The sequence below is a fragment of the Rattus norvegicus genome, chromosome 5 (genome assembly GCF_021556685.1).
Source record: "Rattus norvegicus strain SHRSP/BbbUtx chromosome 5, alternate assembly SHRSP_T2T, whole genome shotgun sequence".
NCBI lineage: Eukaryota > Metazoa > Chordata > Mammalia > Rodentia > Muridae > Rattus > Rattus norvegicus.
This window is the reverse complement of record NC_141538.1, coordinates 153,579,987-153,597,500: the sequence shown is the minus strand read 5'-3', so window position 1 is coordinate 153,597,500 and position 17,514 is coordinate 153,579,987. Positions and strand designations below refer to the sequence as shown.

At 43.5% G+C, this 17,514-nt stretch overlaps 1 protein-coding gene across 50 annotated transcripts in view; it reads left to right on the top strand.

The window, feature by feature from the left end:
• Positions 1-17,514, top strand: part of Srrm1 (serine and arginine repetitive matrix 1) — a 32,225-nt gene that overhangs the window by 6,565 nt on the left and 8,146 nt on the right. For 8 of the 50 annotated variants that reach the window (XM_087549366.1, XM_087549363.1, XM_087549352.1 and 5 more), the window contains 10 exons: positions 615-785; positions 1,221-1,336; positions 2,609-2,812; positions 4,076-4,264; positions 4,558-4,677; positions 7,448-7,722; positions 12,987-13,067; positions 13,428-13,514; positions 16,134-16,278; positions 16,623-16,664. In XM_087549366.1, the coding sequence (XP_087405492.1) occupies positions 630-785; positions 1,221-1,336; positions 2,609-2,812; positions 4,076-4,264; positions 4,558-4,677; positions 7,448-7,722; positions 12,987-13,067; positions 13,428-13,514; positions 16,134-16,278; positions 16,623-16,664 (1,415 nt within the window). In that variant the 5' untranslated portion in view covers positions 615-629. The remainder of the gene's footprint in view (positions 1-614; positions 786-1,220; positions 1,337-2,608; positions 2,813-4,075; positions 4,265-4,557; positions 4,678-7,447; positions 7,723-12,986; positions 13,068-13,427; positions 13,515-16,133; positions 16,279-16,622; positions 16,665-17,514) is intronic. The other 42 variants (XM_087549378.1, XM_087549376.1, XM_087549362.1 and 39 more) reach the window with 7 other exon arrangements.

The following is a 17,514-nucleotide window of genomic DNA, read 5'->3' as shown; positions in this document are numbered from 1 at the left end:
TTGTTGCTTGACCAACAGACCTAGTGTTTAAAAACCCACATTACTTTTAGAAATCTTGACTCCTAGTTTTGTGGACAGTTGAGCATCTGTGGCATTGCTAGTAATAGGTTTCCATGTGCAGTAGTCAGGCTTCTAGCTTAGTCTTCAGATGTTACAGACTGCATGCATAACCTGTTAGTTCTTGTAACTGAACACTAGATAATAGACAGTTTACAGAAAGTTACCGTAGTGTAAAGAGAAGTGTCTATGTACGTTTTCAACTTCTTGTTGGGGCAAGTTTTCCAGCCAAGCAAGTATTGTTAGTAAGTGCTAGAATGTATAGTGTTTGTTCCATGATTGTCTTTAAAGTTGATAACTACATGAGGCCCACTAACAGCCACACAGTCTAAATACTTAAGGAAACCCACAAAGGCTGCTCTAATGCTTTTGGTTCAGTGAGGGAAATTTTGATTATCTAGAAATTATATCACCAAGAAGCAAGTAGGGAGCATATATATTTGTATATATGTACCTAAGCCCCTTATGGTAGACTTAAATACTAATTTACGTGAGTTTCAGGTTGGTTCGTTGGTTTTGAAGTAACCTGGTTTTCTTCCTGTCATGTCTTTTCGCAGAACCCAGATTCCAAAATGATGCAAATCAACCTGACTGGATTTTTGAATGGGAAGAATGCTAGAGAGTTCATGGGAGAACTGTGGCCTCTGCTGTTAAGTGCACAAGAAAATATCGCCGGAATCCCTTCTGCTTTCCTAGAGTTGAAGAAGGAAGAGATAAAGCAGAGACAAGTAATCCTTTTTGAACTGACTTGAGGCTGATGGTTTGCTTTAAGGATAGCTGTTTCCTTTGAGAGCTTTTAACTTGTGGTGTGACTGTACACTGGTTGTGGTTTACCACTCTCACGAAAATTAGAGCAGCTTTTTCCCAGAGGTCAGTGATGATTGGCAGGGATCTTTGGTTTTGTTTAGTGTTTAGTTTACCTTAAAAGAGAATTTAAATGAAGTATGGAAAAAATATGTGCAAGTTCTCACATAGGCAGTAATTATAAAGTCACAGACTTTAAATAAATGCTATAAATTTATAGTAATGATAAAGGATAACGGAAAGAGTGTTGGAAGAGTAAAGTTGAGAGCATGGAGCCCCCTGCACCAGCCGCGGTGGTTGCCACGCCAGTGTGGGGTGCTTTGATGGCTGGCTCTTAGCGTCTCACTGTGTGCTTACAGATTGAACAAGAAAAATTGGCGTCTCTGAAAAAACAAGATGAAGATAAAGATAAGAGGGATAAGGAAGAAAAAGAAAGCAGCAGAGAGAAGAGGGAGCGGTCTCGCAGCCCAAGAAGGTAGGACAGAACAGATACAAGGACAGTGTTTTCTAGGTGCCTTGGGTCCTGAGGGGTGCTCTGGCAGAAGCTCCCAGCTTGAAGACCTGGGGAGCTTTACTGGAGAGCTGCTGTGTGCTTCTGGGCTAGAGAGAGCCTTTCTTGCCAGCACTTTGGCATATTTTATACAGCTACCCAGGAGGTTGAGGCAGTGGGGGTAGGGCTGGCTTCTAGGCCAGTCCAGGCAATGCTAAGATACTCTTAAAAAAACCCGTGATCACCTCTGTAATTTAGATGAGTTACTCATTCTTAAGTAGAAATGAGGATTTCATATTGCTTTGCTTAAATAAAGCACTGGGATTTTTGTTGGTACTGTATTCTGACTATTTCCATTTCCCTTTTATTAAATCTGCTCGTTAGCATTCATATACTTACCTAATTCCGTGTTCTGCTTTTCTTAGATGGTTGTACTGAGCCCAACCTTCAGATCATTTATTTGTTTTCTTCTTTCTTCCCATGAGACTATTGTTAGGCTCACATTTTTAAGTCCACGGTCAGCTTCTGCTATATTTGTGGTAAAAGGTGAGAATTCCATCAGGCTTTTCATTCTTAGGTCTTTTAAAAATAAATTGGGGATTCGTAAAGAAAAGAGGAAGCAATATTTTTGTTATTTAGTTTGTGCTGAGTTTGGAAACTTACAGAAGGAGTGCCTCTAAGGCTGAGCGCAAGCCACCCTGCCGTTTAGCGTTACTACAGTTTTTAAAAACTAGTAAATATTTTTGGATTAGGCGCACTACAGCTTAGAAAGGAAGAAGGGGCTCCCGCCAATAAACATTTGGCATTTCTCTTTTCTTGAGAACGTACTACTTGTATTGCACCATCCATTTTCCTGCATCTTGAGGCTCTGCCTGGGCATCTCTGATAGGAGCTACCTATACTGTGGTACGTTGGTATACAGGGCTGACTTCCTGGTAAGGAAGAGTTGCTTTAGCACTTTCGTCTGAGGCATTGGTCTTTGAGTGATCGTTGGGAATAGTTGAGAACCGGTGCCTCCAGCCCAACTCCGTGCCTCCCCTTCTAACTGGTACTTGAGGCTGTTACCTCTGTTTGCTTGTCCTTCTAGTTCTCTCTGGCCTTTTCCTTCTCAAGTAGATGAAATGGATATCTTGTTTCCATGTGAAACTTCTCAGATACAGACAACATTGGGTAACTTAAAAGATTAATCCTTGATTTTCCCTTTGTCTACTCTAAACTACATTATTAAAAAATCTGAAAAAATTGCTTTCATCCTAGACGCAAATCCAGATCTCCTTCCCCTAGAAGACGATCTTCCCCTGTCAGGAGAGAGAGAAAGCGCAGTCACTCTCGATCTCCCCGTCACAGAACCAAGAGCCGGAGCCCTTCCCCTGCCCCAGAAAAGAAGGAGAAATCTCCAGAGCTCCCAGAACCATCAGTGAGAATGAAAGACTCTTCAGTACAAGAGGCCACATCTACAAGGCACGTTCTTAACTCTGTTACATAGTCTTGTCAGGCTGTTTGTGCCCCCTCAGATGACACTGCTAACTTCAAAGCAAAGTACCAGTTTTCCTTTTCTTAAGTTTTTTAATATTATAAAGTTAGTGTTGGAAATGAAGCTGAATTTGTGTGTGTGTGTGTGTGTGTGTGTGTGTGTGTGTGAAATAAGGAAAATGCCCCAGAGGTGACTGCCTATCTTCCATATTGTTTCAAAAATTTTATAGATCATAATTATTGATTTTCCTACCTGCTTGCCACAATATATTGTGGACAAATTCCTGTTTTGTTTTGTTTTCTTTTTGTAATAGGGGGATATAACCCAGAGTTTTGCAGTTTTTGTCACTGACCTATATCCTATTAAACATCTTTACCCCCAAATGCAAAGAGATTTATTCACTTCTGTTAACTGGGGTACAAAATATCCTAAATAAAAGCTACCCTCCCTCTTCAGGGGAACCGTTTGTGCCCCATGGCTGCGTTTCTCTTGAGCACAATGCATCTGCTGCATCCAGTCTCATAGCTTACAAGGCCACACAGCACTGCACGCAGCCTCTGCAGTCGTGCACACTGCTCACACTGCTCACACAGCACCCATCCATGGCCACTACAAAGCGCTATCCACTGATTGCTTGACTGGTGGTCGAGGAGATGAGGAGATCCTGTCTCAGCTGGACCTTGTGCCTATGGGCTGTTTGGTCAAGTCAGCCTCTTTCCCTTCATGGCTCCAAAGGCTCCCAGGGATCAGGCTTTCTGGACTCATGCAGTTGACAGTGACACAGTTCTTGTCCCACACATGAAAAGGGGATATAAATTCTTAGTTGCTCAGTGAATCAGGATGTGTACCTGTCCTTTGAAACCAAGAGGTATTTGCAGGTTTTGAAAACTTTTTTAAAAAATATGGTGCTCTGCATCTGTTTTTACCCTTTAATCTGTTAGTAGTGAGGGACAGGTCCCATGGTTAAGAGTGTGGCTTTAATTTCATTGTCACTGTGGGGTTCCGAGGAACTGAACCCAGGTGATCAAGCTTGCACCATAAATACTTTCTTTCTTTCTTTTTTTTTTTTTTTTGGTTCTTTTTTTCGGAGCTGGGGACCGAACCCAGGGCCTTGCACTTCCTAGGCAAGCGCTCTACCACTGAGCTAAATCCCCAACCTCCATAAATACTTTCTAAAGATAGCCAATGATTGAATTGGCATGGAATTCTGAGGAGAGTCGGGGGAACAAAACAAAATGCTATTTTCACAGTGACATCTTGAAAGCTCCCAAGCCTGAGCCTGTACCAGAGCCCAAAGAACCATCTCCAGAAAAAAATTCCAAAAAGGAAAAGGAAAAGACTCGACCAAGATCTCGGTCACGTTCCAAATCACGGTCCCGGACTCGTTCTCGGTCACCTTCTCATACGAGACCCAGACGGCGACATAGATCCCGATCAAGGTGTGTTGCTGCCCCCGGACTGGTGTGCACTTTTAGTTGTGTGTGCTGGTTTCCAAAGTAGTAAACAGTGACAGTTACAGAAAACATTAAGGACGAAGGTGACCGGCAGTTAAGCCAGTGAGGAGATGCTGTCTCAACTGGACTTTGTGTCTGTGGGCCATTTGATCTAGTCAGCTTCTTTATGAGAAGTCCAGTTTGCTGTGTACTATAAGAATCTGCATGAGTGTGGTGGTGGTGAAATTAGTGACAAGAAGTTTTTTGTCCTTGGGGCCTAATTCTGTTTCTTATGGCAGATCATACTCTCCTAGAAGGCGACCAAGCCCCAGACGACGACCATCTCCCCGAAGAAGAACTCCACCAAGACGGATGCCTCCTCCACCACGGCACAGGAGGAGTAGGTCTCCAGGGAGACGGTGAGACTCTCTTAGTGTCGGGTGCCTGGAACTTAGGGTAATCCTTGGTATAATTTTAGGGGGCAAATTTTTTTGTCTGCTGGCAAACAAACTGTACTAGGGAGTCTGCGAAGTATCTTGATGCACTTCACGTGCAACAGTTTAGCTATGAAAGACATCTAATGTTGGGAAAGAAATAGTCACTGGTCTTCTTGATTCTGTATGTTAGGCCTCTGAGAGCTCACTAAAACTTTTCTCTGGATAAGGACTAAGAACTAGCAGTGTACTTCAGTTGGTAAGATGCTTGCTGCGAATGCGAGAACCCCTGCCCTGCTGGGGTCTTTCCCCGGTACTGTACAGACCTCAGGATGGTGTTTCATACCTGTGATTTCAGCACACTGGAGGTAGAGGGAAAAGGCCCTGAATTTCAAAGTCATCCTCTTCACAGACTCTGTTTTATACACATACACACACTCACACCAAAAAAAGAAATGGCAAGTTTTCTGTGTGTTGTGTGTACAAAGTACTTTGTCTGCATTTGTGTAACACATGTGTGAAGTGCCCCCAGAAGACAAAGGAGTGTGCTGGATCCTCAGGAACTGGAGTTAGAGATGGCTGTGAGCTACCATGTGGGTGCTAGGAACTGAAACCAGGTCCTCTGCAAAAGGAGAAGCTTCTCTTAAGCCCTGAGCCATCCTTCCCTAAGCTGCCTCCCTTTGAAAGGCAGCTGACAACAGAGTTAACGAGCTTATTTTACCAGTTTAAAAACTCCATCTCCAGCCGTCTGTTTTAAGAACTTAACTTACTTTGTATGTATACATACACGTGCAAATACTTGGCGACTGGAGGTCAGTGGGCTATTACAGTGTCTGTCCTCCTCTTCCTTTGGTTCTGGGAGATTGAGCTTGAGTCACCAGGCAGAGCAAGTACTTTTACAGTGTCTTTCTTTTTTCTAAAAAGATGTATTTTGAATTATGTGTAGGTGTGTGTCTGCGTGTGGTTATGTGCATGTGAGTGCAGAGGCCTCCAGATCCCTTGGATCTGCAGTAACCTGCAGTTGTTAGCCACCTGATGGTGCTGGGAGCCAATGTCCTAGAGAGACACTAATGCTTTACCTGCTAAGCCATCTCTGCCTGCCATACTGTGGTGGTGGTAGTGGTGGTGTTGTTGTTGTTATTGTTGTTGTTGTTGTTTTTGTTGTTTATGTAATTTATTTATCCTTTTGCCAGTATTCAAACAAACAGATAGTCATAAAGCATTCAAAGGTCTTCTAAAGCAGACAGGCATCTGTTTTACTTCAGTTCCTTTTTAGAAATCAGGATATTGGGAACTGTGGTGGTTAGAATATAGTGGTATAAAAAATATATGTATCAAAACTGTTGTTTGAGGGAGCTGGAGAGATGGCTCAGTGCTTAAGAGCATTTGCTGCTCTTCCATAAGACTGGAGTTTAGGTCCCAGCACCCACATCAGGGGCTCACAACTGCCAGTAACTCGTCTGCCACACTTTGTAATGAAACTTTTAGTAACAACTCAGACAGAGGAACCATAAAAGGACAGTTCCCATAATCCCATTCCTAGATAAAGCCATTACTAGTGTCATAATAAGATATACCTAACCTTACCCAAAGTGGAGGCCTGATGCACAAGAACAGAGTTTTTCTGCCTTGTTGGTTTGTTGCCTGAGCTTGCTTTTCAACTCTGCTTTGTATAGAACTTGGGTTTCTATTTTTCCTTGTTGCTGCTAGTTTAACTAGGGCCTCACTTGGCCTGATTGTGTGCTCCACCTTGGAAGTGCACTCCTAGCCCTGGGAAAAGCTGTTGAGTTAATGTTCTTTATAGACAACCGGACAAACTAGAAAATGGGAAAATCCCCAGTAAGCTCCTTCAAGTTACATCTTCACAGGTAGCATTTTAGACCCATACTTTTAACAACAGAACAACTGCAATACCATTCTCTGGGATCGTTATCGAGGGATCAGAACTTGAGCGTGCAAAGTTGCTGGTGCGGCTGGTGGACAGGACAGACAATGTGGTGAAATTCCAGGCATCACACTCTTCAGATTGATCCTTCTGCTTCAGGAAGAAGTGATGTCGGTGCTCCCTTAGGGAGAGAGACCAGTTTCTTCCACTGGAGTTTGGCGAACAGCATGTCTCAGTAGTGCGCACTAAGCGATGTAGCAGTCACGGTATTTTGAAGATTGTGTAAGATTCCCTTTCAGCCAGTTTTTAATCTCACACTTAAGGTAGGGTTTCTTTTTTTCAGGTTCTCAGGAATTCTTCTGCCAAAGGTGAATTCTGCAGGTACACGTAATTGCAACAGAACTTAACCACAGATTTTGCTGCAGAATTCGAGAGGCCCCTACTTCTAAGTTTATGTAGCTAAATGAATTTCAAATCTTGCACATATTTTTTAGTGAAACTTAAAAGCTGCTAGACATCACTCTGAATGAACAATACTCTCTCCCTCTCACTGTCTCTGTCTCTCACCCTCAAAGTTGTGCAAACTCCATAACCCCAGTATTCCCTTCTGGAAGGGGCTGCTTGGTTACTGGATTATAGCATTCATAGCTCAAACACAATCAGGAGTTATGTGTTTTACTCTCAGAGATAGCTGTTTCCTGTCCTAGGTTATGGTTTTGTTTCCAATATTTTTGAAGTAATTTATGTACTTAGCTACATAAACTCAAAAGTTGGATTAAAAGAACTAGCTGTGTTTCTGTGCATATTGTACATACTGTGAAGTCACTCTTCAAAGGGACGCAGGTAGTGAAGTGAGTGCTTTTTCCACAGAAGGAGACGTTCTTCCGCATCGCTGTCTGGAAGTAGCTCGTCGTCCTCTTCATCTCGTTCCCGGTCACCGCCAAAGAAGCCTCCCAAGAGGACATCCAGCCCTCCTCGGAAAACTCGTAGGTTATCACCTTCGGCAAGTCCTCCGAGGCGAAGGCACCGGCCGTCATCTCCAGCAACTCCGCCACCCAAAACTCGCCATTCCCCAACTCCCCAGCAGTCAAACCGTGCAAGAAAAAGTCGTGTGTCTGTGTCTCCAGGAAGAACCTCGGGTAAAGGTACAAACACAACGCACTTTGTTCCCTTTGGCATCTGGGTGAGCCCACTTGTACCTACCTTCCACCAGAATAGGCTGGGCAGTACTTTCTATGTGACACTGAATGGGCTTGGCTGAAATGGGACAATATGTAAAGATGCTTTTTTTCCTCATTGTCCTCTATGCACAGGTGGCACAGATCATAGCTCGGTTGAGGCTGTTTGAGTGGGGTAACAAATTGAAGCGTGTGTTCTTACTGTAAAGGTTCGTTTTATTGAGACCGATCAGTTAACTATTTTCCACCCTCCCTCCCCACACCTCTGCTTAAGGCTTTTGTTTAATATCTTATTTGCAGACTTTGTGTCTGTTGTTATTTTTGGTCACAGTTATGCTCCCAGGGGAAGGACATGGTGTCCCCTTCAAGGTTGATTTGCTTTATTTCTTTGATTGATTTATGGATTTACAATCTAAGATGATGTCCCTACTCTGTTCAGTAGATTGGTTTCTGAAGAACTGGAGGCCTGTGGTTGTGCCAGCCAAAGTAGAGTGTGTATTAGTCAGTGTGGAAACTGGTTTGCTGGGGTTTGCTTTATTTAGCACTAAGCACACGTGAAGAAAAGGGAGAGGATCCATTCCGGTGGTGCCTTTGGTGCTAGGGCTGGAGAAATAGGGGCAGCCTGAAAGGTGAGTGGAGGGGGGGTGAGAGGGTTGGGGTTTTCGAGAGTGGTGTTCTGAGCCCACTGACTGCCCAAAGTGCCTGGATAACAAGGGAGCACCACAAGGCCTAGTCAAGCTGTGCGTTCCACCTGTTCCACCGAGGGATAGCTGTGGGAAGAGAACCTGCTAAAAATGGCAAACCATAAAAACTAAAGTACAGATCATTACTTAATTTTAACATCAAGTTCATTCAGTAACCAAATGTGTGATATTTAACTATTTTTTAGCATGCGTTGTATTAATTTTATATAAAAATGAGCACATTTCAGCCTCTCTTTGAGTCCATCACCATGTCCTAATCTAGTACTCATTGCTCTCGCTCACTTGTCTTTCCTATGACATTTACACGCATAAACATTTCTTGTGTTTAGAGCTAGAAAGCTCTCTGAAGAAAAAAACTGTTCAGAGTTCCCACAATTATTTTGGAAAATACATTTTTTTTTCATTTAGATTATATAGAAGTTATTTTATTCTACCTGAACTGAAGGAGTTAACTATTAAAATATGGCCATTGTTGGAACTTATTAGTTACCGACTTATGAGCCTGCACAGGTGCCAGGCTCCTGCTCTGATGTGGGCCTTGCACACGTGTCATAGATAACTGCATTCAGGAGACACGGTTGTGGGCAGCGGGACCTGTTGTGTGTTCTTGTAGGCTTGAGGCAAGGAGCAGCCTCTTTAACCAGACAGTTACACTGTGGGCAGTTTAGTCTGTTTTATGTCCACTGAAGCTCTAAATAGGTTTGAGCTCTGTGGATGTGACCGTAGTGTTGAGATTTGACAGCTACAGAAGACCACAGTAGTCAGGTTCTTTGATCGAGTGACTTAGCCACAGTTAGTAAGAGTTTAAGTGTCCATTCCTGTTACTGCGCAGTGAGAATTGCTGAGTTGCTGCTCCACTGAGGGATGTCTCTGGTGACTAGGGAGGAAGATGGAGGGTGGAATGAGGAAGTTGTTTGGCTTCTCCACTAGGTACTGTGATCAGAAATGCCCACGTTGGGGTCTCTGGGTACTTAGGGCAGGGGCACTCCTATAGTGTGGAGTTCCTGAGGAGATGTTAGCTGGCCATCTTAGGATCTGTTGTTGATAATGGGTTAATGAACTAGGAGTAAGGAGAGAAGAGCAGTGGGATTTGGTGGTCAGTCATTGAGCACAGTTCACAGTCCCTTCTGAGGGTGTTTTGAAGCAACTTTGAATCAGTCATGATCTGAGTACTGCATGAACTTGTTCTGAGTCAAGTGTCCTGCCACAGCTTGTCCCTTTTAAATCAGCTAAATTGTGCTCTGTGAATGCTTCATGTATTTTCCTATGTGACAAGTTATCTTTTGGGCAATCTGAGATTAATAATTAATAGGACTGTTGAAATGTTTTAAGATTCTGGTTTTAGAGTTGGTCTCGGATTTCTGACTTCATGCTAGAATGATTTGTTCTTTGAATTATTAAAACACTATTAACATAACAGTAAAAGGAAAAATCTCATTTAGAAAAATACAGAAAATGTTACTTGTAGTAATGCTTTTATCTCAAGGGTTAAAGGATAAAGCGTATGCTGTAAATAGTACTAAAGACTTACTGAGACATTGAGTCAGGATGAACTTTCCCATGTGTTTATTCACACTTTTTTAACAAAATATGTAATGTTGGCTCCATGTGACAGTGCACCCCACCCCTGTCCCCCTGAAACAGTTTCTCTGTGTAGCCCTGGCTGTGCTGGAACTCTGTAGACCCGGCTGGCTTTAGAGCTCCTCCTGCCTCTTTCTGCCTCTCTCTGCCTCTGCCTCCACCTCCCAAGTACTGGGATTATAAAGGTGCTCCACCACCATCCGCTGAGGGCGCAGTTCTTTTTTTTTTTTTCATTCCAGTATTACATAGCCAGTTTGAGGCCAGATCTTGTCTCGATATATAAAAGCAGTGTTACAGTTTAGTTATTTTATTCCGTAACTAACATGCACCAATTTATCCTGTAGGGATAACCACTACATTTTCTTACAGCCAAACAAGCCACTTTGGTCCTTTGAGATAGTAACTTTGGTGGGGGGTGTGGGGGCTTTTGTTTGGTTTCAATTTGTGTCTATAAAGTCTTTATGTAATCTAGACTGGCAGTCCTGTCAGTAATGTGTTCTGTGGTAGGGAATATATACACACTATGCAGGTGTCTACAGGCCAGAAGATGCATCCACTCTGGAGCTGCAGTTAAACGTGGCTGAGCTACTCATGCAGGTACCGCAAACCAAATTACATCCTCTGTAAGAGCAGCAAATGCTCTTGACCACTGCACTGAGCATCACTCCAGCCGCTGTTACTTTATGAATTTTAGAATGTCAGGTGTTCAACACTCTGTGCCCAATTCAGTAGTTTGTCCAAATAACTACTAGTTGGGGTTGTCAAGTACAAGAATGTAACTCAGGGACACAGGGCTTGCCGGGAAGTTACAATAGTGATTTCCTCTTTGAGTACTCTAGCAGAGAGTGTTAGATCCAGTTCTCATGGCTATGTCCTGGTGTCTGTGACAGGATTTATAGTATTAAATAAGTCATAACTATTCTAATCAGTTTATCAAAATTCATTTAGTATATAAAACAACTAAGCCTTAAGGGTTTGTTTCTTTGATGGGCCTTTTCAAGTGGCCTTTGAAGTCAATCCATGGTAAAAGTAATGATTATATTTTTATATACTTGGTTGTATTCAAGATTTATTTTACGCTCATGAGGGTTTTTCTGCATATCTGTGAGAGTACCACATATGTACCTGGTGTCCACAGTTCAGAAGACCCCAGATCCATCCCCTGGAAGTGGATTAAAGCTAATTATAAGCTGCTGTGTGGATGGTCGGAACCAAATCCGGGTGCTCTTAACTATGGCTGAGCCATCTGAACAGCCCCATGGGTGCTCCTAAGAGGAGAGAATGGTCGTGAGATCAGTGTCCTGAACACAGAGTCTTGGGTTCCTAGTCCCAGTTTGCTCAGTTGTCTCTGTGTTTCTCAATGTGGTGATGTAATTTTACTTAAAGCTTCCAAAGAACTCTTCTAAAAGGGGGTATGAGAATGAATAGAATCTTATTTTAGCAACAGTGTTTATTAGTATACATATCTGGGTTTGGTGGTTCATGTGTGTAATCCTGGTTCTCTGGAGTTTGAGGCAGAAGGATCACTGTGAACTTGAGGCCAACCAGGACTAGGTAATGAGACCTGATTCAAAACAAAACCCAGGTATATATGTCCCAGGAAGTTTTCAAAAGACATACCATAATTTTCCAGTTGATATGAGGTCCTTGTGTGGTTCATTCTCTCACCAGAGTGATTCTACTTTAGAAAACCAATTTCCCTCGTGGGAACTTAAATCTGGTCTGGCTGTCTTATGCTGTACGGGCAGCCCCAACCCCTTCCTTTCTCTTGGGCTTTAGGGAGAGCCCCTTCTTCACTCTTAGTCTTTAACATCTTCTGGGTATGGTGAAGATTTTGTGTGGCTAAGGAGCCTTTGGCCTCTTGGTTAGATAGCCAAATACTCTTTCCTAGACCAAGTAACTTTTCCTGCGTGAGTTTTAGTCTTTAAAGTAGAGCAGGTGTAGGTAGGTTCATTAAGGAAAATTAAGAATGGAGACTCCTGCAGTGGGGGGGGCCTTGAAGGAAGAGCACCCTGGTCCATCTTGGTTTCCTTTTTCCTGCCAGACAAGCTCTGGCACTGAATGTACGTACGTACATACGTACGTGTGTGTGTGTGTGTGTGTGTGTGTGTGTGTGTGTGTGTGTGTGTGTGTGTGTGTGTTTGCCTTTGCCTTTGCCTTTGCCTTTTGTTTGGTTTGGAACAGCATCCCAACCCCACCTTTGCTCCACTGAAGGAGACTTCCGAGAGTCTCCTGTAGTTCTCTTGGGAAAGGCTGGAGATTTGGAACTGGTTGCCCAAGGTTTTTAAGTTATTACCATTATTTTATGTGAATGAGTTGTGCATGTTTGCAAATATGCATGTTCCCACGTCTGGTATGCATGTGTCCATCAAGGCAAAGACATTTTTTTAATGTACAAGTGGGGGTTGGGCCTATGGAGTTGGTTGCAAGTGCCCCTGGAAACCAGAGGCACAAGATCCCCTGGAACAGGAGTCACCTGTGTTTGTGAGCCACCAGTGTGGGTGGTGGGGGCCACACTCATCTTTTACAAGAGCAGAGTTCAATCTTGACCACTGAGCCAAGGCCTCCAGTCCCTAGAGAGCAACATAATTGTTTTTGTTTTTAAAACAGTTTTTGAGAGTTGATGATTCTCTTCTACCTTGTTGAGGCAGGGTCTCCCTACTCTCTGCTGCTGTGTGTATTCAGGCTAGGTGGGCCACAAACTTGCAGGTTGGTTCCGCATCCTCACCTCCCACTGCGCTTGGGGTCCTGGGTTACAAGTGTGTGCCTCCAGCTGATTTTACTGTGTGGGCCGTGAGCAGTCAGTGCGGGGTTCTCGCTAGCCCTGTAGGACTAGTTTTTGAGGCTTTCTGTGTTAAATTTTTCATGTGAAGAGTCTGACCCATTCTTGTACTATTAAAACATTGTTCTTTTTATTGTGTGAGGTTTTTTTTCTATATTTTTTAGTGACAAAACATAAAGGCACTGAGAAAAGAGAGTCACCTTCTCCAGCACCCAAGCCTAGAAAAGTGGAGCTGTCTGAGTCTGGTAAGTTGTATTGACTTTCTGGAGATGGTTTTTATCTTTCCTTCCATATGTGACTATTCCCTGGGGTTGGAGATTCATTGTACAGGACACCACAGTAGGGAAGAGCTGAAAGTGACATCACATAGACTTTCTGAGATTCCCAGCTCCAGCCTTTAACTGTGCTCTGTTTGGTCTAAACCTCATTCTTTTTCTTCAGTGTTTAGACATAATTTGGGGTCTTGACAGCTAGCTGGAGTGTTTGCAGAATTGATGTCTCCTAGACTGACCTGTGGTAGTGTAGCCGAGTGCCTGTTGTGTTGTACTGCACTACGTTTCCTGTGTCTAACTAAGAAGCACTTTCCAAACATACCCATCTTTCAGAGGAAGACAAAGGCAGCAAAATGGCTGCAGCTGATTCTGTGCAGCAGAGGCGACAATATAGACGACAGAACCAGCAGTCTTCATCTGGTATGGACAACAAGCAAATACTTTGTACTCTCAGACTTGTGATAACCGTAGCACTGGGAAGCTAGGGCAGGAGAGTTCCTGTAGAGTGTGAGGCCAGTGAAGGCTACATAGTGAGAGTCCCCAGAAGAGCGAACAGGAAGACTCCTACGATGCTGTCCTTCAGAAGGTGAAGGCAGGAGGGCGAAGTCCAGTTACTCTTGGCTGTGTGGTAAATTTGAGACCAGCCTAGACTACATGAGACCCTGGTGTTCCCCCCACCCCCTTTAAAATTTTATGCATATTTGTGTTTTACTTGCATGCATTGTTCCCACCATGTTTATATCTGGCCCCCACAAAGAAACCAGAAGACAGGGCATCAGATCCAGTGAGAACATGGATGGTGGACACTGTGAGCCACCACGTGGGGGATGGGGATCAAACCGAAGCAGCCAACTCTCTTAACTGCTGAGGGTCTGAGTGTTTGCCTTCATGGATTGTGTTTGCGCTATAGGTCTCAGTTGAGCACTAGGCATCTCTTGTTTTAAGCCTTTAAGTTTTGCTTTTAAATTATTCTATTGTTAGGTAGGTAATAAATCCGGTTAGGAATGTGGCTCTGGTAGAGTATAGCTTACTATGTACAAAACTCTGAGCTTTATTCTCAACATTGTTAAATATAAGGTAATTGGACCCAAGTGGTGGTAGCACACACCTTTTATCCTACCACTCTGGAGACAAAGGCAGGTGGATCTCTCGAGTTTGAGCCCAGCCTGGTCTACAGAGTGAGTTCCAGGACAGCCAGGGCTACACAGAGAAACCCTGTCTCAGAGACAAACCAAACAAAAGGTAATTGATCTAGAGTACAATAGGAAAACAGAATGAAATTGGAAGACTAATTTATTCCTAGTATGAGTCTACTAGGCAGTTCTGCAGTTCTGTTCTATATCAGGAGTCTGTAGTTTAGAAGACCATACTAGTTTTTATGACTCTCTTTCATTTATTGTGGCTTGTGGCTATTTGGTTTTTATTTTTGTTTGACCTCACTCTGTAGTTGTGGCTGGCTTGGAACTCACTATAGTTCTGATTGTTAGATTAAAAAGAAAGGATGGGGGTAGGGCTCTTGCCTAGCAAGCTCAAGGCCCTGGGTTTGGTCCTCAGCTCCGAAAAAAACAAACAAACAAACAAGAAAGAAAGGAAGGGGGGTTGGGGATTTAGCTCAGTGGTAGAGCGCTTGCCTAGGAAGCGCAAGGCCCTGGGTTCGGTCCCCAGCTCCGAAAAAAAGGAAAAAAAAAAAGGAAGGAAGGAAGGGTGGGCTGGGGAGGTGGCTCAGTGGTTAAGAGCACTGACTGCTCTTCCAGAGGTCCTGAGTTCAATTCCCAGCAATCACATGGTGGCTCACAACCATCTGTAATGGGATCCGATGTGTCTGAAGACAGCGACAGTGTACTCACATAGAGTAAATAAGTAAAGAGCGGGGGGAGCAGAAGCCTAATGTCTTAAGCCAGAGGCTCTGTTCTTGTGTTACTTATTTGGGTTTTATGTGTTTGGTTTTGGGTTTTAAGAAAGGATTCCGTGTAACCTAGGCTTGCCTTTAACTTGCTGTTTAGGCAAAAACGACCTTATACTTGTGGTTTTTTTACTCCACCCCCTAATGTTGAGAGTCCAGCTTTGCACCACTGTACTCAGTTTATGCAGTACTGGGGATGGATTCCCAGAGTCTCCTATGTGCTAAGGCAAGCTCTCTCCTAGCAGCCACACCCTGTCCCTCACTCAGCTATAGTTGTAATTACAGTAGCCTGGGTTTTTTTTTTTTTTTTTTTTTTTTTTTTTTTTTTTTTTTTTTTGGTTCTTTTTTTCGGAGCTGGGGACCGAACCCAGAGCCTTGCGCTTCCTAGACAAGCACTCTACCACTGAGCTAAATCCCCAACCCCACAGTAGCAGTTTTATTTTCTATTTCAAGTGGCATATTGGTGATTTGTTGTTCTTTTGCTACTAGTGTGTGACCCCGGGCCTTCTCATGCTGGGCATGTGCTTTACCGCTAGTTACAACATCAGCCCTTAGGTTCTTTAGAAGCTTTACTTTATTAATTGAGAAAAAATTCACTAGAGTTTTGTTGTGATGCTGAGGCTGATGTTGAACTTGAGATTCTCCTTCCTCCACATCCCTGTCCTCAGATGTGCGCGTGCACCTACAAGCCTGATTCATTTACGTCCCTAGATTCCTTTCCTAAGAGAGCCATACAGGTCTCAGGACTCTTGAGATATACTAGTCTTAGGTTTGCTAGTTTTCTGCTGGTTGTGAGCTGTTGACTGTCACTAATTGTACTGATTAGATTGTCCTAATGGTACTGAGAATTGAACTCATGGCTTCATGCCATACTAGGTAAATGCCTTGTCATTGAGTCTTAACTTCTAAGTAACATTTTCTCCAGTGCTGGGTGTAGAACCCAGGACCTTGAGCATGCAGTGTAAAGTGTACAGGGGGCTGGGAGTGAGGGAGAGTGAGAGAGAGAGAGTGAGTGTGTGTGTGTGTGTGTGTGTGTGTGTGTGTGTGTGTGTGTGTGTGTGAGAGAGAGAGAGAGTGTGTGTGTGTGTGTGTGTGTGTGTGATATTTTGTTGTTGTTCTTTGCTCTGTGATTACAGACTCTGGCTCCTCTTCCACCTCAGAAGATGAGCGGCCCAAGAGATCCCATGTGAAGAATGGTGAGGTAGGCAGGCGGCGGAGACATTCTCCTTCTCGGAGTGCCTCTCCATCACCTCGAAAGCGCCAAAAAGAGACTTCCCCTCGGTAACAGTCTTCATTAATGGTTTTGACTGATCTGTGGTTGGGTTGAAACTGTAATTTATAGCTTGGGCCCCAAAATTACTTTAGAATTGGGCAGATTTTTGGTGTCAGAACTTATAGGCAATGGTTGGTTTGGGCTCTTTTGGTTAGTTTGGCTTTTCTTGCTGTTGGTAGTTAACATTAAAACCAGACAAGTTTTGAGTGATTGCCTTATTTATGCATGAATAGAGCAATTAAATTGTAGCATTAATTCCAGACTTTTTGAAGCTTTAAAAAGTGCTTCCACAAGAAGGATTTAATTTGCATGAGTGGAATTCTTGACATTTGTTTTTCTCCACTGCTCTCAGGATGCAGATGGGAAAGCGATGGCAGTCGCCAGTGACTAAAAGGTTGGTTAGACACTGTGTTTGCAAATTAGGGTTCCATACCAAGTTTACCTAGTTCCCCGCTCACGGACACATTATGTCTGGAGGAAGCCTTAAGTTGCTTTGGTGTGTGTGTTTTTGTTTTTACCACGCCAGATAAATGGTGCAAGATCTGTGTGAGGAGTTGGCTTTAGATTATTTTTTAATCTGGGAATTCTGGGTCTTTAGACTCAGTAGGGAGTGACTTATTTAAAGTCATCATTGTATTTTTATTTGTCATGGATATGTGTGATTCCACATGTGCCACCGTGTACCTGTTGGAGGTCAGAGGACACTTGCAGGAACTGGTTCACTGTTCACCGTGTGGATCCTGGGAGTCGAACTCTTCCTTTCTTCAGGCTCAGTGGCAATCTGCTTAGCTTATCTTATCAACCCTGGCTTTCTCCCTCTACCCCCATTTGTTGAATTTTGGTTTTGAGACAGGGTTTTTATGTGTAGCCCTTGCTGTCCTGGAAATTGCTATGTAGATCAGACTGACTTCAAACACAGATCCACCTACCTCTGTCTTCCAGGTACTGGGATTAAAGGTATGCGCCGTAGTCGCCTGACTCAGTGTCAGACATTAGAGAGGATAAAATTTAAGTATAATTTTGAGTGTTTATGTAAATGTTAATATGAAGTACTAATCACACATCACCAGCAAACCTAAATCAAATCCGGTTGGAGATTGAATGTGGTAGTGGGTTCTGAAGAGTGTGGTAAGCTTTAGAAACTGAGCTGGGCTTACAGTGTCAGCGCTGGCTGGACAAGGAGCCAAGGACCGTTTGCATTGACTCCTTTCTCCTTTGTCAATGGTGACAAACTGGCTTAACTG